This window comes from Pteropus medius, unplaced genomic scaffold, assembly GCF_902729225.1.
Source record: "Pteropus medius unplaced genomic scaffold, Ma_sr-lr_union100, whole genome shotgun sequence".
Lineage (NCBI taxonomy): Eukaryota > Metazoa > Chordata > Mammalia > Chiroptera > Pteropodidae > Pteropus > Pteropus medius.
The window spans coordinates 3,679,268-3,704,955 of NW_024355327.1; the positions used below are offsets into that span (position 1 = coordinate 3,679,268).

Consider the following 25,688-nt stretch of genomic DNA (forward strand, 5'->3'; position numbering starts at 1 on the left):
TTTTTTTTTTTAGTTGGACGTGTATGTGAAAACAGATTTGGGGAGACTAACTGGATAAAATTTAATGAAATCAGAAAGCATCCCTTTTTACAATTGTTAAGTCATTTCTTCAGCTTTAGAAACAGTTTGCTTTCCACTTACCTACCTGAAGTGATTATACACAAACATTTTCGATAAACAAATAAATATATTGTAAATAAGGAAAATATTACAACAATTCCAGAACTAAACCCCTTATGTCATACTTTAAAAATATTGATTCTTTTTCTCACAGTACCCCTGTGACTAGGAAAGGAAACTGAGAGCAGTGAAATTGATATGCAAAAACAATAAGACGGCTGGAGGGCAATGCCGCACATGTGGGGTGGAGTTGTGCTTCTTGCATTAGCTTCATATTTAATTAGAAACGCCAAGTGGTCTCATTATTTTTAATAGTTAACATTTTTCTTATTTAGTATGCATTCATAATATTAGTGTACATTAACAATTTAAAAATATTTCAACAAAACAAAATTATAGTCAAAATTTTGTTACTTTGTGTGGAGTTAATTCCTTCCTTAGAATTCCCAGGACACTTCAGGCTGCAGCTTTGTGACCCAAGGAAAATGTAGGTGCAGCTACACAGTGAATCAGGACTATTGGAACAGTCGTTTTTGATAATTTGGTCAGAGTAAAATATTTGGCCTCTCAAGTGGAAATTTGATTCTGATTTGCAGTGGCTATGTGCATGAGACTGAAGAGAATGAATTCACTTCACATGGACAATCCCCCACAAAATGATTTTATTCCAGGAATAAAATGTTTCATCCCTTAAATTTGATAAATATAGCAGGTGTGAAAAGAGATCATGTTTCCAAACAGAGGTAAGCCACATATAAAAAACGAGAATGTGCCAGACTGTCTTATGATCAAGTATTTATAGTAGAGCTATTAATAGAATGGGGATTACAGGGTAGTGGAGATCCTAAATATAAATGAAAATTCTCATGTGCTAATCTTCAACATTGAAAACTTCATGCTGTCCTAAGGGTAATAACAAAAGGCGAGAAGTCTTTGGTATGTAATCAAACCTATTCTATGTTAAAACTGAAATATTCTTTTAAAACCATTAAGATATTGCCTAATAAAATATATTGGTTTTTACTACCACTATTCCTATTATATATCATATTATGAAAGTACAAGTATTCCTATAACATCTTTATTATTAATATTTGCTAAGTAAATATCTTTTTCAGCATAACACTCACTGTATGTAGGAATGATGTTGTTTTAGATGAGTGCTGTAGTCACTTAGAAAAACTCATAAGCCAAGTCTAAAATAGATCAAAATGAGCATTTTCATTTTTACAATGGTACTGACCTAAATTTTATGTGAAAAGTTGTTTTTCCTGCGTAAGATTTAAGTAAATGGCTACTTGTGGAAATTTCTCATTTATGTTGAATCTGTGGCAGTTCAGAAAACTGTTTTAAGTTTATGGGAAATTTTTTTTAATGAATATTTTGTTTTCTAAACTTTATATTTTCTTTATCCTATTAATTTTGTAGTTTTCTGAATTTCATTTATAATTTGAAGTAGCATATAATCTGTTTTCACAAATGGAAAATATTTTTAATTCATTTTGATTTTAAAGTAAATCTGTCCACATTCACATGGATAATTACACCAGTGATGAAGACATAAATGATGATTTTGATATTCAGCTCATCATTCAACAGAGCTTACAGGATATTCACAAACCAAGAACTACACAGAAGGCACACAAAGATGAGAGGTAATGGTATGTCCCTGGCAATGTATAAGTGTTCAACAATTGGGACTTGTCATTAGCCTGACTCTAATGTTGTGACAAAAGCAGGAGAGAGGGTCAGAATCCAAGGAGCTCCGTAGATATTTAGGATATTTATGAGACGTGATGCCTGACCAATCAGGAGATATTTGGAAGTAATTCAGCAATAAAGAAAATAGTTGAAGGAGGTTAGCAGCAAATCTGGGTGAGAAGATACAATCTGGAAATGAGGAAGAAGAAATACATGAGAATATAAAGGTCTAGAGAACTCTAATGCATCTTGTCTTTGGGGAGCTAAGGAAATGCATAAATCTGACCAAGACACACAGAAAGTTTATCTTCAACCTTAGTGAGATTTGTGGGGTAGGGCCTGGCCTTTAATCTTCTCAAAACAAAAGGAGTAATTATGTAAACTTAAACCCAGAGGAGAATAGCTCTTTCTGAAGGGTGTGGATTCAGAGTGTTGTTCTGACAACACTAAGAAAGGACCCCATGGATCCCTTGATGTAAGAAAATTGCCCTGGAAGTGGGCTATCTACAGCAAGATCACCTAATCAAATACATTCTGGCTGATCAGCAATCTCAGCCCCCTGCACAATTACTGTTGTTTTTCAGGGGTGATGAATCCTGTTTGCTTGTGACGGTGACCTCTATTTGCCTGCTGGAGATAAAACTGAGTAAATATATTTTAACCCCAAGAGATTTTATAATTAAATATAGAAATGTTGAAGTACATCAAACCTACAGTATTTTTTTTTAGTAACAAACTCATGGAGTGATCACTGTGTGCCATACTATTTTAAGCATTTCATAAATATTAACCCATTTAAATCCTAATTCTTATTACTTCTCTGTGTGATGCATACTATTATTATCCCTATTTAGAGATGAGGAGACTAAGGCACAGAGAAGTGACTTACTCAAGGTCATAGAGCTAGAAGTAAAGAGTCAGGCATCCTGCCCTCAGAGTCTGTGCTCTTTACCACACTATTGCTACACTTTTATATTAAATTTAGGAATAATCTATAAAATAATCTTTAAATAAAGTTTTATAAAGAAATTGTGTTCATTAGATTATCTGTTGTATTAACATTGTGATTAAAAATTTTCATGTTCATTGAGTAACTGACTTTGAAATCATGATTTTAGGTTGAAAGGTATGAGATTTTGATTAAGAGTAATGAAATGTTTCAGAGAAATTATAATTAGCTATAGTTAAAAATTTCATTTATTAGACTTGCAAGAATTGTATGATATTTAGAAAGGCTTGCTGATTTGGTCAGGCACTTGAAAGAATTAGGAAACTAGAACATACTTGAAACAGATGAAATAATTCCTCCCCCTCAAAAAAAGATGTCCCCATCCTAATTCTGAGACCTGTGAATATGTAATCTTATATGGCAATAAATAACTAAGGCTGTAGATTAAACTAGACTGTTGTCTATCACCATACAGCAAAATTAACTCAAAATGGATTAAAGACCTGAATAATAAATTGCATAAAAGAAAACATAGGTACTACACTCATGGACCTTGGATTTAGAGAGGATTTTATGAATTTGACCTCAAAGGCAAGGGAAGTAAAAGCAAAAATAAATGAATGGGACTATATCAAACCTAAATCTTCTGCACAGCAAAATAAACCATCAACAAGGCAAAGAGGGGACCATCCAAATGGGAGAATATATTTGCAAACAATGCCTCTGAAAAGAGGCTAATATCCAAAATATACAAAGAACTCATACAACTCAACAACAAAAAAAAACAAACAATCCAATTTAAAAATGGGCAGAGGATCTAAACAGACACTTCTCCAAAGAAGACATACAAACAGCCAATAGACATATGGAAAAAAGCTCAGCTTCACTAGCTATTAGGGAAATGCAAATCAAAACCACAGTGAGATACCATCTCATAACTGTTAGAATGGCTATACTCAACAGGACAAGTAATAATAAATGTTGGAGAGGTTGGGAAAAAGGAACCTTCATATACTGCTGGTGGGAATGCGAATTAGTACAAGCACTATGGAAAACAGTATGGAGTTTCCTCAAATAACTAAGAATTGAATACCATATGATTCAGCAATCCCTCTTCTGGGTATTTACCCCAAAAACCTGAAAACATTTATCTGCAAAGATATATGCACCCCAATGTTCACACCCACATTATTCACAATGGCCAGGACATGGAAGCAACTGAAATGTTCATTGATAGATGACTGGCTAAAGAAGCTGTGGTACATATATATATATACAATGAAATATTACTCAGCCATAAGAAATGATTAAATACTGCCATTTGCAACAACATAGATGGATCTTGAGATAATTGTGCTAAGCAAAATAAGTCAGACAGAAAAAGTTGAAAACCATATGATTTCACTCATATGTGGGCTATAAAACTGAAAGCAACAAACAGAGACTCATGGACGTGTACTGGATTAGTGATTACCAGAGGGAAGGGGTAAGAGAGGTCAAATATTTGGTGATGGAAGAAAATCTAACTTTGGGTGGTGAATACACAATGCAATATATATATATATATATGATATACTGTTGAATTGTACACTTGAAACTTGTTTGATCTTATCAATCAATGTCACCCCAGTAATTTTTAATTTTTAATTTAAAAGAAGGCTGCAGGTAGAATTAAAGTGGCTAATCAGTTGACTTGAAATAAAGAGCTTATCCAAGTGGGCTCAGTGTAATCACAAGAGTCCTCAAAAGTGAGAGGAAGGCAGAAGAGAGAGAACCTGAGAGATGGCAGGGTAGAAGGATGTGGCTTTGAGGACGGAGAAAGGTGTCCATGAACCAAGAAATGTGGGAGGCCTCTAGAAGCTGGAAAAGGCAAAGAAGCAGACCCTCCCTAGAGCCTCCAGGAGGAATGTAACCTTACCAACACCTTGATTTTAGCCCACTGAGACCCATTTTGTACTTCTGAACTGCAGAACTATAATAAATTTGTACGATTTTAAGCCACCAAGTGTGTGGTAATTCTTCACAGCAGCCATAACAAATACAATACTAAATCTCTAAGTACAGTTTTAAATATTTAAGTGAATTTAATTGACCAAATCGTAAGTAGGACAGATTGTCTAAGGAAATTTATTCTCTTCAATCTGGGTTCATTGAATAATCAAAGACGACGGAAGGTGATAGTCCTTAATTTCTAGATTTAAAAACAATATAATCATAAGTGAGCTTTAAAACTTTATTTTTAAATATTTTAATAAAATATTACTTCAAAAAGTGCTAATAGTGTTTTCTGAGCACAGATTCTGACCATGAATATTTTTTTAAAACTCACACCATGATTTTTAAATAATTTTGGCTAGAATCATTGACATTATAGAGTGACCATTAAGTTTTACCATCTGATAATGTGATATTTCAGTCCTAGGCAGGTTTGAATCAGTAAAGCAAACATTGATTGAGGGCTTGCAGTGATCCAGGCTCTGACATAGTCCTCACCCTGGAATGCATTAAGGGTCACACTACATTTTGGAAATATTGCTATATTTTTGTTCATTCCTGGTTAACTACTATTGCCTTTACCCTTTCCTTTTGTTTAATATCAAATATCTCAGTCTTTCCTAAGTTTTGGAATTACATTTTTTTTTTCCTATGCAGCTTTCATTCCTTTTTGAGCACTGATTGTAAGAAGATAGTCGAAACAATAGCGACAGTTAAGTACTCTTCTTATTCCAGCCCCTTCAACTTGTGGTAAGATGTAATGACGACAAATGGCAGGAATTTCCTCTAAGTTCAGGAAGCCTAGAGGCAGGTTTTCTCGAATGCTGAACACTGTGGGGTCCACAGCTGTTTGTCAAGGGTCTGATGTGGCATTTCCTGAGAGTAAATACTTCAGCACAACTCAGCAAAGAGCTTCTGGGCTTCTTGATGGACAGAGCTGTTTTTCTGTATGTGACAAGATGATGGGAATTCACAGGCCCTGGTGGTATGGAATGCTAGATGAAAGGCCTTACTACTTGTTTGTCCTATGCCATTTAAATGTCTTTCATAAAAGGTGGTGCTATTCTGTTGTCTCATACACTAACCTTAATGGTAGAATTCAGAAATAGCACGGGCTGCCTAGTAAGTGTGCCACATGCAAATCTGTTTTTATTTGACTTGTGAATAGGTGAGGAAGATGCATTGTCACACTTGACCAAGTACCATTCTGCTTTTGATGAAGCAGATGGAATAGGCTGGCTTCCTCTGCATAAGGCTGCAGTGCAATCAAATAAGAACATTTTGGAAATAACCCTGAAAGGTAAACTCCCTTTATAACTCTTCTTGATACTTCTGAGAAATAAATTTAGAATTTATTTCTGTGTCTTAACCTGTGTGGTCTAATGGATTTATTTCAGCTTCGAAACCCAGTGTGTGGGAGCAAACCACCCACAATGGTGAAACACCACTTTTTTTGGCTGTCAGCAATTGCCTCTTAGAAAACGTCAGTTTTCTTCTTCTCAATGGCTGCAATCCAAATGCCAAGAATTTCGAAGGCAATTCTCCCCTTCTTACAGGTAAATTAACACCTTGTCTCTAGAGAAGAGTCTGTGGCTCTGAGTATCCTCCATGACCACAGATTTCAAAGACAGCTTTTTGTGCATAGTTGCAGCACTGTCACTTTATCTCAGCTGACCAGGCATAGGTACCTGACCCTCAAGAAGCCTTCTATAGGCTCACCTGTGAAGTGGTCCGATCCAAATTAGGAACTGACCATTTTGCATGGTGCCTTAATTGATCCAGTTGATTCTAGTGTAAGAAATATAAGTGGGGAGCAAAGTAGGAAGCAGCAGCCAGTGGTCAGTAAAGATGGCAGATTGAATACAAATGACTAATTTTGCTCCCTCTTGAGTCTTCACTAAAATTATAGTTATTTTCTTAAGAAGATAGGATACAAAAGAATGGGAAGAACAAGAGAGGAGACAATAGCATGATTTTTTAAAACCTGGAGAGCAGATGGATGAATAGTGACAAGAAAGCCAAATCTTAAGTTGGTAGAGAGAAAAGCAAAACCCAGCACAATTATATCAAAAAGCAGGAAAATTATTGGCAATAGTTACCACATGGAGCACAGGTGAAGGACAGGCAGCTAAAATAGGAGGATTGGTTGAAAACTATTAAGAAACAAGTAGTCTTATCTCTAGATCGTTCCTCCCAATCCACTCTGCTGGGACAGACTCCTTCCAACCCCAACAAAATTCCATAGATTTATTCTCTAGATAGTTTAAACAAAGGTTTTCTGGACTGAGGGATATTAGGGAAGGGTGGGAGTTCTAGATTGAAAACATTAAATGGAATTAAGCTAACATTGGCTTAATTACTTAACACCTCCTGCCCCTTCTCCTTCACCAGGATTCTAAAAGTTGACAGGCAGAACTTTACCCTCTAAGAGGAGGCTTCTCTGGAGAATTTGATCAGCGCAAAAAGAAAGAACTAAAGATAGTGAAATTACGGGTTCCCCGACAAATGACCCAGGCATATCAACCTACAGTTAAGACCACAGTCCACAAGCCCCACCCAATGTTTAGAATTTCCAATCAGCTTTTTAGTCCGCAACTTTTAATCATAAGCAGATAGCCAAGGATTATCTGAGGACAGTCTTCAACAGATATAAACAACTTGGAAGACAGGGTTTATTTAGGGAAAATAAAATACAGTGGAGAATTATTCATTTCTTCAGAGAAATTTATGAAAATTAATGAAATAACAGATAGTACCAAAAAAAATCAAAGAACAAAACAAAATGCTCTTGAAAATTAAAAATATGATAGTAGAAATAAAAAACTCAAAACAAATGCTGGGAGATAGAGTTTAGGAAAGCTTCCAGAAGATAAGAAATAGAAAATAGGAAAGGAAAAAAAATAAGAAAACTGGAAGGACAATCCAAGAAGAGCAACATCTGAATAATAGGAATGCTAGAAAGAGAACACACAAAATGGAGGCAGTATATTATCATTAAAATAAGTCAAGAAAATGATTTCCTAAATCAAAGGACATGTATTTCCAGAATGAAAGGGCACTCTAAGTGCCGGCTCGATGAATTAAAAAAGACCGAGCACCCTTGGCACTTTGTATTCCCAGTCTTAAAGCAATTAGAGTACTTTCTATGGCACATTATAAATGGTTATGAGCAGAATTCATATTGGTTCAGCATCTGGCACCTGGCAAGAGTCCTCACACACAGTTGATGCCAATAATTAGCAAACGGCTAGGGAGATGAATAAATTAACGTGTTTCAGAATCTTGAAAGCTTAAAGATTATCATCCAAATGTGAATTAACAGCATAATAGCAGAAAAGCCAGTTAGAGAATTTTGGTTAAAAAAAAAATGAGGTTAAAAATAATTTCCTAATTATTGCTGTTTTTGTTTTTAAAGAAGCTATAAGCATTTCTAGGATTGTACTGAGTACTTAAGTCTCAATTCTCTTGAAAACATAAAGATGATAAATAAAAATTTCATGTTTATGTTTTTCAACCACATAGGCTACCAATAGGCAATGAATAATTGGTCATAGCTTACAGAAAAACAAATAGCCTATTGATATAAAACACTATTAACATTATTTGATATATGCCTCAGTTTATATAATCCATTTCCAAACACAAAGTGCTGGCACATGGAGGTAGTAGAAAGAGCTCCTTAAGATGCCTGAGGGACACGCTGGCCTTAATTTCCTGTTGAACATAATGCTTACTTTTAATTTCCCAGCTGTTCTACATGATGCCTACGACATGGCTGCCTTGTTGATCAGCCATGGGGCAGATGTCAATCTGCGGTGTAGCAACGAGAGGACAGCTCTCCACGAAGCAGCCAAGCTGGGCAGAAAGGACATGGTGAAGCTAATGCTGGTTTCTGGAGCACACCCTGATCCACAGAGCTCCTACGGATTCACTCCTCTTGCTCTTGCTGCCCAAAGTGGGCACACTGAAATCATGGAAGTATTACTGCAGAAAGGCAAGATTTCCTCTACAGTCAGCATACTACCTAGGGGTAACATGCCCAAATGTTCTCCTCTTCATGAAGAGCTTCAAAATAATTGAAGTTAATGTTTTATTTAAGCCTACTACAAATATTTGAAAGAAGTGTATGTTAATATTGGTGACTAGAAAGCCTAAAATAGTCAGAGGTTGAATATTTCTTATTTGGTATTAAGTAATTTCCCTAAAATTATTAGGATGCATTCAGGTTACTCTTACTTAATGTTCCCGGACAATGCTGAGAAGATGGCTGTTTTACATTTGATTCTTTTCATGTTGTTGTCCTTTTCTAGATTCATAGAATGAAAGACCCTATGACATCCCCTACACGTTGTCTCTGCTTAAGCTAAGTCATGAGGCAGTCCAGTCTATTATCAAATGACCTTAGTTGTTAGAAAATTCTTTCTGATTTCTTTTTTTTGGGTCCCAGTTCTTCCCTCTAGTAATAACCAAAACCTTGAGAGAAGGGAAAGGCAACTTATATTTATTGAATACTTTCTAAGTATCAAGCATTAAACTATCTACATTGACACATGGAATCTTCTAAAAATCCTGTGAGGATTATCCTCATTTTACACTTGAGGGAAGTGAGGGTCAGGGATGGAACCAGTTGCAGAACTTCCTTTCAAACATACCCTCCCCTGCCACCAATGTTATCCTGTTTTAGATCCTGGTTGAACTAGCAGAGAACATGGCTGAGTATTCAGGCATTCATCGTGTTTGAGGAGACCCCATCGATGACTGTGAGATGAAGCAAGATAGTATCTAAAGCTTTTTTTTCTTCAAAGCAGCGAATCTTTACCAACACTTAATAAAGTCCCAATATTAGAATTGTCTTTATTCCCTCCCTGTTTGTGTCCAGAAACCTTATTTCTTTCTGAACAATAACATGGTTCCGGTCTCCAATATTCTAGACTACAAGGACTTCTAGAATTGAGAACAACTTTCTACTTTATAGACTTATCTAAATTTTTCCTACAATATAGAGGAAGCTAGTTTCCAATCAGTGGCCATAAGACGTTTTAAATGAGCAATACCAAAGATGTCTAAGTCATTAGCCAGAATAACAAAAGAAAACATTGGATCCTACATCTATATAAAAAGAGTAACTCTATACAAAAAGAGTAACCTTTTCTAGAGATCATTGATTAAAATATTAAAAAAAAAAAAGGAGAGCCAACAGATTTTAAATCCTTAATCCTTCAAAAAAAACCAGCATCAATTGACTTAAGTGAGGTCAGTGAGTGAGCATTTCCCTTAAGCGACCCCCTAACAAAGTAATTTTCATAAAGTAACATAGCTAGGAAATACCAGAACCAAGATATAAACCCATATCTGTCTCATTCTAAATCACATTATTTTACCACTCTGCATTGCTCAAAAGGCAACACGACATCAGAGAAATGGGCCCTCGGCTTGGCTTACAAGCACATGAATCCCAACTACCTTGCTTACTAGCTGTGCATCTCTGGAGAAGTACTTATCCTCAGTGAGCCTCAGTTTATCTTTAAAATGAAGATATTAGCATCTACTTCTTAGGGTATTATGAAGATTAGAAATTATGCACATAAAGGAACCAGTACATAGTGAGCACTCATTACATGGAGGCTTATTAGATATTTTTTAAAATAATTTTTAAAAATTTTTTAAATTACAATTGGCATGTGATATTAATTTCAGGTATACAGCATAGTGATTAGGCACTTATATAACTCACAAAGTGATCACCCTGATAAGTCTAATATCCATCAGACACTGTATATAGTTATTACAATATTATGACTATATTCCTCATACTATATTTTAATCCCCATAACTATTTTCTTTCTACCAACTTGTACTTCTTAATCCTTTCCCATTTTTCACCCCCAACATCCCTCCCATTAGCAACAATCAAAATGTTCTCTGTGTCTATGAGTTCTTTTGTTTTGTTTATTTTGTTCTTTAGATTCTATACATAAGTGAAATCATGTGGCATTTGTCTTTCTCTGTCTGACTTACTCAACACAATACCCTCTAAGTCCATCCATGTTGTTACAGATGGCAAGATTTCATTCGTTTTTTATGGCTGAGTAATATTCCATTGTATATACATACCACCTCTTCTTTATCCATTCATCCATTGATGGACACCCAGGGTGCCTCCTTATCTTGACTCCTGTAGGTAATGCTGAAATGAACATATGGATTCATATGTCCTTTCAAAGTACTGTTTTGGGCTTTTGCTGATAAATGCCCCAAAGTGAAATAACTGAGCTCTCTTTTGTCTCTTGTTATAGTCTTTGTTTTAAAGTCTATTTTGTCTGGTATGAGTATTGCTACCCCAGCTTTTTGTTTCCATTTTCATAAAACATCATTCTCCAACCGTTTACTTTCAGTCTGTATGTGTTTCTTTCAATCTGAAGTGAGTATCTTATAGACAGCATATGTAAGTCTTATTTTCTTATCCATTCAGTTACCCTATCTCTTGATTGGAGCATATGATCCATTTACATTTAAAGTAATTGTTGGTAGATATGTAGTTATCGCAATTTTACTATACATATTTTTAATCTTTTTTTCTTCTTCTTCTTAAAAAAGTCCAACACTTCCTGTAATACTGGCTTGGTGGTGATAAACTTCTTTAACTTTTCCTTGCCTGGGAAGCTCTTTATTTGTCCTTCAATTCTAAATGATACCTTGCTGGGTAGAATAATCTTGGTTGTAGGTCTTTGTTTTTCATAATTTTGAATATTTCCTGCCAATCCCTTCCCTGAAGAGTTTCTGTTGAGAAATCAGCTGCTAGTCTTATGGGGGCTCCCTTGTAGGTAACTAACTGCATTTCTCTTGCTGCTTTTAAAATTCTTTGACTTTAACCTTTGGTATTTTAATTATGATGTGTCTTGGTATGGGCCTGTTTGGATTCATCTTGTTTGGGATTCTCTGTGCTTCCTGGACTTATATGTCTATTTCCTTTGCCTGGTTATAGAAGTTTTTAGTCACTATTTCTTAAAATAGGTTTTTAATTCCTTAGTCTCCCTTTTCTTCTGTTACCCCCATGATGCGAAAGTACGCTTGATGTTGTTCCAGAGGCCCCTTAAACTATACTCATTTTTTGGATTCTTTTTTCTTGTTGCTGTTCCAATTGGGTGTATTCTGCTACCTTATCTTCTAAATCAAGATTTGATCCTCTGCTTCATCTAATCTACTGTTGATTCCTCCTAAGGTATTGTTATTGTATTCTTCATTTCTGTTTTGTGTGTTTTCTATCTCCATTTTTATGTTTTCTATCTCTTTGTTAAAGTGCTCACTGTATTCATCTACTCTTCCCCTAAGTTCATTGAGCACCTTTATAACCTAAGTATTTTGAACACTGCATCTGGTCAATTGCTTGCCTTCATTTTTAGTTCTTTTTCTGGAGCTTTGTTCTGTTCTTTCGTGTGGGACATCTTTGTCTTCCCATTTTCGCTGCCTCCCTGTGCTTGTTTCTATGTATTAGGTAGGGCTGCTATGTCTTCTGATCTTAGTAGACTGGGCTTATGTAGTAGGTGTCCTGTGGGGCCAAGTGGCAAAGTCTCCCTGGTAACCTAAGCCAAGTGCTCCAGGTGTGTCTTATATGGGTTGTGTGTGCCCTCCTGTTGTAGTTGAGCCTTGGCTGACGTTTACAGCTCAGTTCCTCCTTTTATGTCCCTTGTGCTTTCCAGCTGATGTCCCAGTGCTGGAGGTCAGAGCAAGTGAGTCAGTCAGCGAGAAAATCTACACCCAGGTTCCTTAAGAGGAATGTCTGTGACTCCAGCAGCCCTCCATCTTACTCAGCCACAATCTCTCAGGTTTTTACAGCTAGATGTTATAGGCACTGGAATTTTAGGCTGGGGAGCCCAGTGTGGGGCTGGGACCCCTCGCTTCTCTGGAGGGATCTCTGCAGCCAAGATATTCTTCCTGATTCTCAACCACCTCACATGGGTGTGGGACCAGCCTGCTCTATCTCCACCCCTCCTACCAGTCTTGAGGTGACCTTTTCTGTGTGTCCCCAGTTGTAGGACTTCTGTTCGGCTAGACTTCAGGTGACTCCCAATGATGGCTATTCTGTGGTTTAGTTATAATTTTATGTGGTTGTGAGAGGAGGCAAGCACATTTACCTACTTCACCATCTTGACAGTGCTAGACATTTCTTAATGCAGTCTAGGAATGAGGTCCTTGGGCAGCCGCTATATTCTGATGACTGTGGAGTCTGCTAAAATCACCACATCTTTTTTATATGAACTGTGAATATACCCAGAATGTTCTCCTTTCGTCCATTCAAATGCTATTCTTTTTTCAAAGCCCATATTACTGAGAGGTCTTCCACAACTGATTCCAAACTCCTTTCTTTTTCTTCAGCACCCCACCCCCCAACCCTAGCCCTGAGATCTTCTAGAGGACATTTTGCCTATACCTATACGGGCATGCCTCATTTTATTATGCTTCGCTTTGTTTCACAAATGTGTTTTTTACAAATTGAAGGCAAGACCCTCCACCAGCAAAAAGATTATGACTTATTTCAATACTCGCTTTATTGCACTGGTCTGGAACTGAATCCACAATATCTCTGAGATACACCTGTACTTTTATTACCCACACCGCTCACATGACACTTTGCATACAGAGTGCTACAATTTACCCTTTTAACTATAAGCAGTCCCCAACTTCAACTGAAAACAATTACATTGTCTCTTACTATGAACAGCCCCGTAAGAACAGAAAAAATATGCCCCTTTCCACGACAACATCCATAGATGGCATGGTGATATAGTCCAACAGGATTGTTAGTACCATCCTATATACAAGTGTTATGAGTTGTGTGCTTTTGTAAACTAGTCTAAAAATAGAACATTTTATAGAATTATTTCTCCTCCAATTTTCAAGTTCCAAATGAGTAACTTCTAAAATTACTCTGAAAGCCAACCTACTTATAATTTAGAGACTGTAACATTTTCGCCCTTCCCAACCAGATTATAAACTGCTTGAGCAGGAGATGCCTATTTTCTTTGATTCTTAGTGCTTTGCTAAAGTGGCTGCTCAATAATTGCTTTTCTTGTGGCGGTGGTGGTGGTGATATATTGTTAAGAATGCTTAATACAGTTGAAAAGACTTTTAGCATAACAAGACTCTTTCTCCTCTTAGGTGCTAATGCTCTTGGTCAGGCCTCTGATTCTTCTTCCATCTTACTTGAAGCTGCTAGTGGAGGAAATCCAGACTCTGTGGCTCTCTTGCTAGAGCATGGAGCTGATGCCAACATCCCTAAGAATTCAGGCCACTTGCCCATTCACGTGGCAGCTGACAAAGGCCATTTGTTGTAAGTTCAATCACATTATCTTAAGTAGTAGAAATTATAGCTTTTTTTTTTTTTTTGAATAGCTTCTGGGAACTTTATATTCTTCATCTCTGATCCTATAACTCTATTTTTATAGAAAAACTCTTGACCAGCTAGAAACTGGTAAAATCAGGCATATTCTTATGAAGAGACATAGAACTATTTTACTATCAGGTCTTTAAGCAATCTGAAGAACCTCAAGTCTCACTGACTAGGCTAATTCTGAGTTTATAATCTAGATAGTAGTTTCATTTAGCTTTACTTGATATCTGAGCTTTTGGATTTAGGAATTATGTTTTTGGTTTTGTGTTCTAAGTACTACTTAATACTAATACCATCCAGTGCTAGTATAAAACAATCATAAATATGTTAATGCTGGATCTTAACAAAAACTATTTGTAAATGCACTTTGAAATTCTTTCTCAGAGCTTTAAAGATTTTGGTTCCAGTTACGGATTTTGCTGCCATTAAGCAGAGTGGCATCAGTCCAGTTCACTGTGCAGCCGCAGGAGCACACCCTGAATGTCTGGAATTTCTCATCCAGGCTGGATTTGATGTAAATTTCATGCTAGATCAGAGAATTCGTAAACACTATGATGACCACAGGAAGTCAGCTTTGTATTTTGCTGTATCAAATGGTGACCTCTCTTCAGTTAAGCTGCTTCTGAGTGCTGGAGCTCTGCCTAATCAAGACCCGGTTAACTGCCTCCAGATAGCCCTAAGGATGGGCAATTATGAGATGATAAATCTGCTGCTACGGCATGGAGCCAACGTAAATTACTTCTGCAGAGTCAATCCTTTACATTTCCCATCAGCACTGCAATACACACTGAAAGACGAAGTCATGCTCAGGATGCTGTTGAATTATGGATATGACACAGAGCGATGCTTTGATTGTCCTCATGGAGACAAAGTTCATCTTTTCTATGCTTTTGAAGGCTGGACACCTACAGTTATCAAAGATACTATGGTAAGACTACAGTATCAACTGTATCACCTTATATAGTCATTATTGGTGGCCCCGAACTACAGAAATAGATAAGACTCCATCCATTCTCTCCAGCTCATTGTTGGATTTTAATATATGATAAACACAGTAGTAGACAAATGTAAAAGGTACAGAAAATTCAGAGGAAAACAGTAATTTAACTCAACCTAGGTAGTTCTACAAATGAAGCAACGTCTGAGCCATATTTTTGAAGAATGAATGCAGTCTTGTATAACAATTATGATTTTTTTCTTTGAATAAGTGTAATCAGCTAAAATGCTTCTGGGTTTCCAATACCTGTCTCCATAGGTTTTTTATTCTTTTAGCTCTAACATTTGACTAAATGGTTTTTAGTCACCTTTTCGATGAAAAAAGAATCATACCAGTCCCTTGAGACATTTTCTCTTGAATTCCATCACACCAGTTTATTTCATTTCCCCCTATCCAGTTCCCCAACTTCAGCTCTTCCCCGCAACTTTTCACACAGCTGCCACTCTTCAGATCTCATTTCAAGTAATTCTTCAAAGAAGCCCTTACCTGAGGTGGTTTCCTTCCCTAATCACTCTCTTTTAATACTGTTCTTTTATAGCACTTATCACTTTCTGAAATTATCTTCTTAAAACTGTACTGATTATGTCTCTCTCCCCCAAATACACAAATGTAAAACTCTTGTTCACCACTTTCCTTAACCTACAGATCCATGCTTGCTTAGCACACAGTAGATGCACTAGAAATTCTTGTTAACACCTGGAAATAAAAATGAATCAATTCTGAAAAGTGAAAGAAAAAATATTTTAATATTGTATGATTTATTATTTTTAGGTTATGATTAATGTAGGATTTGGTACTTAGGCATATGTCATATTTTCTAAATTGTCATCTAGTATTACTTCTCATATGGGCATTTTGTCTAAGAGCATGTAAATTAAAGACGGAAACTATCATATCCCTTGAGTATCAAGGTGGGAGTAGGTTAAAATCCAGAGTGGCTTTAGTAAGATGGCTCATTCCCCTTTCACATAAAGGCCAGAAGTAAATAGAATTCTAATTAGACAGCTGTGATTCACAAGAGAAACTTGCATCAACATCCCAGCCAACAGAAAGGCAGGCATGAGGAAGCATCACACCCCGTGCTCTTTTTTAAGGGCATTCTGGGAGTTGCTCACATTTCCATTTCATTGGCTAGAACTCAGGTGGCCACATCTAGGTGCAAGTGAAGCTAGAAAGGTAATCTTTATTCCAGATAGCCATGTGGCCAAATTGAATGATATTCTGTAAGTCACTTTCACACCTTCATTACATCTTACATAGGTCTAAAGACATAGTAAATATTTTTCCAAATGTTAGAGCTAAGAAACATTTTCTTGCTCAATTCCTTAGTTTATAAATGAGAAACTTGAGACCTTGGATTCTCAGTTTAGTGCTTTTTTGATTACTATGCTAACCCCCAAATAGTTTTTCATTTACTTTCATAATTCTGATTTTCTTCCTCAGTTTTGTGAAGTAATAACTTTGTCATGGCTGCAACATCTCTCTGGAATGGTTGTTCGAGTAATGCTTGATTATGTTGATCAAGTTCAGATTTGTTCAAAGTTGAAAGCTGTGCTCCAAAAACAGGTGCTCTGGTCAGAAATCCATAATATCTTGAGTGAGTATCTTTCTTTCTTGTACAAGATTCTTACCAAAAATACTAATTGTATTCTTATTTGTTCTGTAGAACACTCTTAAAAGCTTGACCTAAAGAAACCAAGAAAAATACTATTCCTATCTAAAAAATGTTACCGTTTATAACTACACTTAATTTGTACTTACTACCATATCCCAATAAATAAAATCTGTTAGCTAACTACTTATTATATAGGTAGGTAATACTTTCCTCCTAATCCCCTGGAACACTATAAACAACGAGATTAAAAGCTATGAAATGGCAATAAAAACAGAGATGAGAAAAAGATAAGATCTAAGCCTACAGAGATTAACAAATGACCCTTCAAACCAAATTCTTTCACAGTAGCACATAAGTCAAATTAAGAAGAATCTTTTTCATTTTTTTCCTGGGTAGTGATCTTTAGTTTTTAGCCTGACCCCAAGAGGCAAGACAGGCTGGGGGTGAGAGGGTTAATACACACAGATTTAAGAACTTCAAGTCTCACAGGCCAGACCTGCAATTGGTGCCAGTCTCTGGACTCTAACTTGACGTGGCTCTGAAACCATATCTATGAGGTTTGCAATGAGAAGTAAAAAGTTGTTTCCTTATACACTTTTCCATTTTGTCACAGCAAATGAAAATCTTGGTGGCTTAAGTATAAAATACATTTGCTAACTAAACCCTAAAATCACTAAAAATTCAATTTTTTCCTTTTGAATAATGTGCCTGTTTCTTTCATTTTAGCAAACCCTCGCTCCCTAAAACATCTGTGCCGCCTAAAGATCCGGAAGTGTATGGGACGTTTGCATTTGCGATGCCCTGTCTTCATGTCATTTCTTCCATTACCAAATCGTCTAAAAGCATATGTCCTTTATAAAGAATATGACCTTTATGGACAAGGAATTTTTACAGGAACCTGGTAAAATATTCTGGATGGAAAGGTATAGTTCTGTAGCTGTATTTCTTAAAATTTGACTTGTTACATATGATTCATATTTCTCATTTTACCTAGCAACTAAAATCTCAATGCAGTCTTCATTCTTTTAAAAGTTGGTCTGAACATAGTCTTTCAATATAGAGATGGCTAGCATCCTGAAAGGCAGTTTAACAAGACCAAACAGTAAAAATTTCAATTAACTGAAATACATCAGTTCTAACTGTATATTGATCATATATTAAAGTATATAAATCCACATTTCTACATGCTCAAAATAATAGGTGCAATCTCTGATATTTCAATTCTTAACAGTAATCTTTTTTTATAGAGAAGTACGTATATAAAATGTCTTAGTGTTTGCACTGAATAAATACTGACTCCAGTACATGACCTAGATGTTAGATATTGTACAAAAGTCCCCAAGGCCAGCTTAGTGTCTGTTTACTTGTAGAGTCCAGTATTGAGATGGGGTAATTAAGTTAACTGAAATAAAACCTTCGATTGCATGCATCCCTTCTTTACACAAAACTCTAATTAAGTGTTACAATTTACTGATTAATATGATTACTGGAAGAGAAATTACAAGTGTTTTCAAATGGATGATGACTTATAACTTCTACACTGAGCTGACTAGTCCAGTACTGGACAAAAGGAGGGACCTGCTTACAGAAGCAGTTAAAGGATCTTAATTTCAATTTTATTTCTATACATTCTATGCTGCATAGAATATATAGGTTTAGAATATAAAGGGAGGAAAGAAACTGAGAAGACACTCAACTACACCTGTGTAGCATTTAGATGACACAGAGAATAAGGAGGTAGTATGATGTAGTCCATTTTCACCAGAGGCCCAGTCAGCTATAGCCTAATGTTTACACGTGTAGTCTTAGTACACTTTTTTAGCATAATATAATCCACCTTAGGTAAACTGAAGTTATATGATTTCCTTCTTATATAGGGAATCGTGGCTATATAGACTCTTTCAGTAAGCAAAGACTTAAAATAATTTTTAATAATAGTATTCTCATAAAAATTTTGCAAAACTAGCTGGCATGAATAGTTTTTATTTTTTAAAGCAAACTGTATTATCTTTATAAGTGAGTGTGAATTATATGTATGTTAATATACAAATATATTTAGAAGCTACATGCACTTATATCTGATAAATTACATAATTCTAAAGTTAATTTCACCCACTCCCCGGGCCTTTTAAAAGTATATATACATTTGATAAAATTCAAAACAAGTTAGAACAGAAACTCCCAGTAGAAGAAAAGAACTTGCTAAGTGCTATAGGAAACTATAAAGAACACATGAGATGAATATGTATTAGTATTAAAACTACAGGCCTGAGACACTGAAGCTGGTATACATAATAACCTGCCCCTTTAAACAGTAGAAATTTCTTTAAATAGAACCACACAGAACAAGTATACATTGTTACATTGTAACATGTTTAGGGTAATTATGGAGAAGTCCCTTTATTTTTCTAAAAGAAAATAAAAAGTCAGTGATAAATTAGTGTTACTTTTCAATAAGTGAAAAAAAAATTTTTTTAATTTTAGCTGTTACAGAATTGCAATAAGCCAAATATGGAATTATGGTGTCATAACAGATTAAGAAAAAGTTCAATTGTTTATAAGCATCATTTGAAATTACTTGGAGAAATAAAATTCAGAATAGCTGTCAAATATTTCATACAAAAATGACTGTAGAAAAATCATAGACTTTATTATACATTAAAAGTCTCCTAACAGCATATTTCCTGAAACCTTGTCAGGGAATATCTATTTTGACAAAATGAAAAAATAAATTCTCCACCCCACATGTATACCACCATTACATAAAGTTGAGTTCTTCAAATCCAATTCTAAAGGTAAATGTAGCATGATTTTTAATTGTTTACTGCATAATTAATAGTACTAGTGAAATAAGAATTAACCAATTCACTTACATTACAAAATCACCAAATATACAAAGCAGTTTTGCCCATTAGTTATAACTTAATCCCCAGTTCTCATATTAACTGAAGTAAATTACATATTAATATAGCTGAAAGAGATTGGTTAAAAAGTATAATATAGTTCCAGTTTCAAATTTTTATGTATTATTTATTAATGTAGAAGAAAATCTCATGAAGGAGTAAGCCAAACTTGCCAAAAATAAAATGAAAGGCTTGCTTGCTACTGTATGTTTGAATATTTAAAGTATAGTCTGAATGCTAGAAGGTTGTTATCAAAACCTATGTTAATATTTTCATTTTATTAATTCAGGTGGCAGAAGGTTTTCTAATACATGGGCTCAATAGGGTCTGTCAGCATTTATAAAAAGAGTTAAATTTTAAATACTTCGAGTTCCCATATATGTCAAAATTAACTCCCATGCCTTTACCACACAAGATTATATGTTACATAAAATGTTATGCACACCAAGCATAAAGGTAAAATAAATCTACCACTCCATGACTATAGAGCCTGAGAATTCTTTTGAAATTAAACACAAAGCAATCATTACAGATACTGCAAAAACTAGACTGACTTTGAGGATAACAGTTTCAATCCCTTATTAGCAAGTTTTTGAAAATTTTGAAAAGAGAGAAAGAATAACTTGTTTCCAATCTGTTGACTTCATTACTATAGTTACAAAAGTACTGTTCACCCTTAGCAGAGTGCATAGCAGAATTAGGTAGACTTAATTTCTTTAAAGAATCAGTTTTGTTAATTTCTAAAAAAAAAAAAAAAAAAACCCAAAAAACATTAAGTGTAAGTTTGAATCTGAGAAAGAGATCCCAAAATCTAATTCAGTTAACACCAAACCATCTCAGAGCTAAAAGAGACTTCACAGGATAACAAAGATTAGCTTTAACGTCACGCAGAAACCCATGGGTAGCCTTCTTTAAATAAAAAGGAGAGTTTATTAAAGTTGATGCTTAAATATTTGCAGTGATGGAATAGTTCATATAGCACTGTAGTAAGGAACAGAAGGTGAGTCATCTAAAATTATTAAACCCACACCTACTTCTGTGTGGTGTTGGAATGCACTTTGGCCTGACCTATGGACATGGGTGTGTTATTGTGGAAATTCCTATTAAAACATAACTTAAAAGGAACTATAAGTCTGTCCAGCATCCCTACATCTGCCAATACCCTTAACTCTAGCCTGCACTTTGACACAGAGTGCTAACAAAGGGTAGCACTTCGCTACCATATAAAGCACCAGCCTAGTAAAACTGCCTCCTAATGCTGACTACCTCCCTTGTAGGGTGACATGTTTCATCGGAGCTAAGTGAAGTGACAATTTTAATAATCTAAACAAAACACAAACAGAAAGCTTACTAATTTTCAAAAAGGCCTCAAAAGCATAACTTGCCATGACTAATCAAGTGCTGACCACAGAATTTCAACTTCAATAAAAGGAACAATGCACAAGCTATTGTGAAAGTATTCCCTTTAGTGTAAGCACAAAATAAACTTTTTCAAAAAGTATTCCATAAATTTCCACTTTTTCACTAAATATTTTGGTAACATAAGGCTTCAAAATAATGATTATCAAGTAATCATTATTCCCATTTGGCACATAGATAAAAAGAATATCATGGTCCTATATATAACTACCTATCCCATTCCTACAGAAAATAGTGTACATACAGTGTGAAACAGCCACACTACATTGTGAGCACTAAAACAGATACCATTTCTAATTCAGAACTAAGAAGAAAAACTGTATATATATTAAGAAAAGGCTTTTTCTCTTGTAAAATTAATTTTAGTAACTAATCTCTTAAAAATTTAAATGTATGACTATGTAAAATAGTTTATTCGATATATTTAACTTGTCTATATATACTTCTACATGTGAAACACAGGAATATAATTTCTATAAGCAATCTTAAATTGGGGGAAAGGGAAAAAAATCAAGTTTTGGCATACAAGTAGGCAGTAGAGAAATGTCATTTTAACTTAACACCAACCTAAATTCCTTCCTTGGTCAATTCTCCTATACCAAGCATTCAATTTCTCTTCAATCTTTCATGGAATTAGACCTTTCGCTCATTTGAAGAGTACAAGTATTTATAATAATTAGTGCAAATTATTCTATTACCATATATTAGTTATTTGCTTTTGTGGATATAAAGTAGTGATCAGTATTTTATCAAAACATGGGATTATGAAAATACTAGGGGTATCAGTCTGAAATTTAAAAGATTTTCTAAACAAATCTCTGGAAATTTTTACTTTAAGCAGAAAACAATTGTTATAGAACTTCTTTTGAAATGTCACTTGATTTTCAATAAAAACTATCTCACTCAATGCAGAAAATACAATGTATTATCCTGTAACAATATCTTTACATGTTAAGTCCTAATCTAAAATGTGTTTAAACAAAAAAAAAATCCCTTTTAATAAATTCTAAAATCTTATTTTAACCATTACTGCTCTGCAGCAATAATTCAAGTTCCAACCTGAGAACTAAGAATGTAATATTAAAATGTCAAGGGCTATATCAATATTGAACTGAAGACACTTAAGCTCTTTTCCATTGGCATCAGGTGTAGTACATCAGAGAAATGTGAGCAATCCAAGAAAGTGCCCTGAAATCAACAGTACCACCTGCCACAATTTAAAACTTTAAGTCTAAAATCTCTGTTCTAATTATTTTATAAAAGTTCTATTGCACATTTAATATTGTTAAAATATTTGCAAACTTGAATTATCTGTATAAAGAATTTTGAACCTATTCAGTGAGAAGCTTCCTCACTGCCAACAAAATGTTCCTAATAAAAGAGAGGGAGCGTAACCATGAATATCTGAAGCTGAAGAATAAATGATTTCTTAAAGTCGTAGCAAATTACAATGCAAGATAATAAATTCACAATTTGAAGAAAAAAAGGCTTGAGCAAGTGTAATCCCTCAGCAATCTAATTCAGTAAGATAAACAGGTTTCTTTTTATACATGTGGAATTTGATGTTACTGCACAGTATATTATTTTTGAGAAAAAAATCAATGCAAACCTAAATCATCGAGGTCAATCTTATTTCTTAAAATGAAGTTAAAACAAACAAGCAAATATAAACTTTGTCTCCTCCTTGATATTTCAACATAGTTGTTACCTTGTGCCATTTCACCACAGAAATTGTCAATAAATTCCAAGGGGGGAATTATCAACCAAAAGGGTAAATTTATGCTTCTGACTCTCTCTTCTTCCCTTCTTCTCCCAAATCACTGTCTTCTGACTGGCTACTGCTAAGGACAACAAACTGCCCCTCACTACTTGCTTGGTTTGGTCTACTGGAAGCAGCTATCAACCGACTTTGTTCTTCTAAGTCCTAGTGGAAAAGACAAAAAAGAAACTAAGTTAATTGTAAGAAAATGGAAAACTACATAGTTAAAATACCTGAAAACCACCTCAATCCTTCTGTATGCATAATTCTGGCAACTTACCGAAAAGAAAGGCTACACACAACCAATGCCACACCAAAGTAAATTCTGGTACCATTCTAGAAATCCCATAAAAGCCAACATTTCCCTTTTCTCCATTTTTATGGTCAATAACCAAATTCAGGCCATCATTATCTCTCACTATATAGTAAAAGGCTCTTAATGGTTCACTGCATATCCCCTCCACTCCCACTCAGCAGACTTTTTCTCCATCTTTGTCCAATTTATCTTGCTAAATCAGTTGTCATCTTCCCTCAGCCTAACCTGTCAAGGAAGCCTTGACTTTAGTGTCATCTTTGCCACTTCCCTTTGTCCATACATCCAATCCATTGCTAATTCTTGCTGATCTGTTCTCATTAAGTATCCTACAGTTATCTCTTTTTCACTGCTACTGACAATACCACAACCCATAAATGGCTCTTACAAACTCATGTATCACCTATCTAACACATGCTCCAGATTTTGTTCTGAAATTTGTCAAGCTTAAAATTATCCTGTTGGATGGACAATAATTTGACACTCCTGGTAACATTAAATACATACACACAAACACACATTTTTTTTCCTAAAGGCCAATGTGGCTTTCAGAAATGGCAGTTAAGTTTATATACATATGAGAGAACCTCTCAAAAGACCTGCTTTGACAGAGACAGCCTGCACTGTAATACGAAAACATAAAAGTTCTGGTAAGTTTGCTAAATGGCAAATTACATGTCAGTAAAACTACAATGTAAACATCATATCAGAAGACAGATGCCATCCTTTTCTGCTATGCTATGAATCATCTGGTTATGAAGTAGGTGAGCAATCAGAAACAGACCTTCATTCAAATCAAAGTCACAATGCTGAATTAAAGAAACTCTTCAACAAAGATCACATCAGAGAAGATCCAGACATTAGGACTGCATACCTTTTCAATTTGTTTTTGTTTACTGAGTTCTTTCTGTTGCTTCTCTTTTACTCTCTCTATTTCTTTTTGTTTTTCTGATGCCTTACGATCCTGAAGAACAGATGAATACAACTAATGAATTAAATATGAAATAACTTAAAATTTTAGACTTTTCAATTACTATTAGAGCTTTGTAATCTTTTCAAAACTTTTTTTGCATTTATATGAGAAAGCACACCAAAAATTTACATTCTCTGTTAGCCATTTATCCAAATTCAAAATGCTATATAAGCAATAGTATCCAATGTTAATCTTGTTTAGCAAAATCACTTTATTTGTTAGTATGAAAAATTTTATATTACTTTAGTTAACATTCTTGGATAATTAAGTGTCTTAATTAAGTGTCTTGAATTCTTACCAGTTCTGCATGCAAAGCTATCTGTTTTGCTAGTCCAACAGAATCACAAATCTAAAAGGAGAAAAAAGTAGGAAAAACTCAGCCAGTTCTCACAACAAAGTAATAATTTCAAGTATCCAAATGGTTGATATAACTAGTTTTATAACTCATTATAATACGCTGCTTCAAACAAAAGCTGATTTAAGAATGTTCCAGCCCCCAAACCAAGCCTTTGTGTATTTTCTTCAGAGTCTATGAGTTTCAACTGCCAGCTGTCACCTCTTTCATATAACCCACTTCTTGTTATCTCAAATTCATTCCTGAATAGTAAGGTCTGTAAAGAATGAAGCGAGCAGCTGCTGCTGATGCTCTAAGCTGAAGACATTTGAAAATGGCTGATTATGGGAATATATTGCATTCCCGGCATAAATTAATGAGGCCAGAAGATTCACCAGCTATCAATAGCTAGGAAGATATAGGTCTAAGAATTCAGAAGGCCCAACCCATTAGCTCAGCTGTCTTCAGTGCAATAGGCTTTGGTCAAACAACTCAGCTGGACTAGGCAAAGTTTCTAAGTTTTTTTCCAGAAATCTTAGTAAGAACTTTGACTATGCTATGTATTTCACAAAAGAAACACATTTTGAAAAGCCAGGTACCTTTTCCCCCTCATTATTTGATTCAAAGATATAGCAGACAGATGACAGATTACTTTCACTTCTCCTTCCAGATGTCCGAAGAACAAATCCAAAAAGCCTCTTATTTTCCTGGTGTGTAGCATACAAAACTACACTGGGTAATGGAAACTGCCACAGAAAACATCAGAAGCAAATGTGAGATTTTTTCAAGACATTACAACAGCACTTTTATAAATGATACATTCGTGCTAAGGTACAAAAATCATAAAATAAAACATTAGTCAATATTTTTTCTTAACATAATGGTAATCCGAGAACAAATAATGTCATATTTGGTTTGGACTGCCAAGCAGAAGGAGAGGTTGTCGAATACTGAATTTGTGTCATTAAATATATTTTATAAAGTCAAATTCAATAACAAAAGTGGTCTATATTATTAAATGACTAAATAAACACAAATACTTGCAACTATTTCAAAATAGCTAATTATAAAATAAACTCAATCATGTTCCACTTTTAATTTCTGCTGTTAGTTTCTTTAGTATATGATATATGCTTCCTAGCTAAGAGATAAACACTAAGTATCATTCTTTATGTTACATGGATTGTTCAATAATAACTTTTTTGGAGAGATGGCCATA

The 25,688-nt window shown here is 34.9% G+C and overlaps 2 protein-coding genes across 2 annotated transcripts in view; one reads left to right on the top strand and one right to left on the bottom strand.

Annotated features, from left to right (window-relative positions):
• The first annotated feature begins 86 nt into the window (after positions 1 to 86).
• ASB14 (ankyrin repeat and SOCS box containing 14) lies at positions 87 to 17,831 on the top strand. The gene is made up of 11 exons (XM_039858624.1): positions 87 to 863; positions 1,635 to 1,775; positions 5,423 to 5,477; position 5,624; positions 5,934 to 6,065; positions 6,163 to 6,321; positions 8,514 to 8,759; positions 13,925 to 14,096; positions 14,541 to 15,084; positions 16,597 to 16,750; positions 17,495 to 17,831. Exons 1-11 carry the CDS (start codon positions 799 to 801, stop codon positions 17,671 to 17,673), a joined length of 1,848 nt encoding a protein of 615 aa, XP_039714558.1. The 5' UTR covers positions 87 to 798; the 3' UTR covers positions 17,674 to 17,831.
• A 1,391-nt stretch (positions 17,832 to 19,222) lies between these two features.
• The window catches only part of APPL1 (adaptor protein, phosphotyrosine interacting with PH domain and leucine zipper 1), a 35,007-nt gene continuing 28,541 nt past the window's right edge, over positions 19,223 to 25,688 (bottom strand). Inside the window, exons 19-22 of the mRNA XM_039858621.1 lie at positions 25,069 to 25,215; positions 24,434 to 24,484; positions 24,037 to 24,126; positions 19,223 to 23,014 (exon numbers count right to left, since the gene is read on the bottom strand). Coding sequence (XP_039714555.1) covers positions 22,868 to 23,014; positions 24,037 to 24,126; positions 24,434 to 24,484; positions 25,069 to 25,215 — 435 coding nt within the window. The 3' untranslated portion in view covers positions 19,223 to 22,867. The remainder of the gene's footprint in view (positions 23,015 to 24,036; positions 24,127 to 24,433; positions 24,485 to 25,068; positions 25,216 to 25,688) is intronic.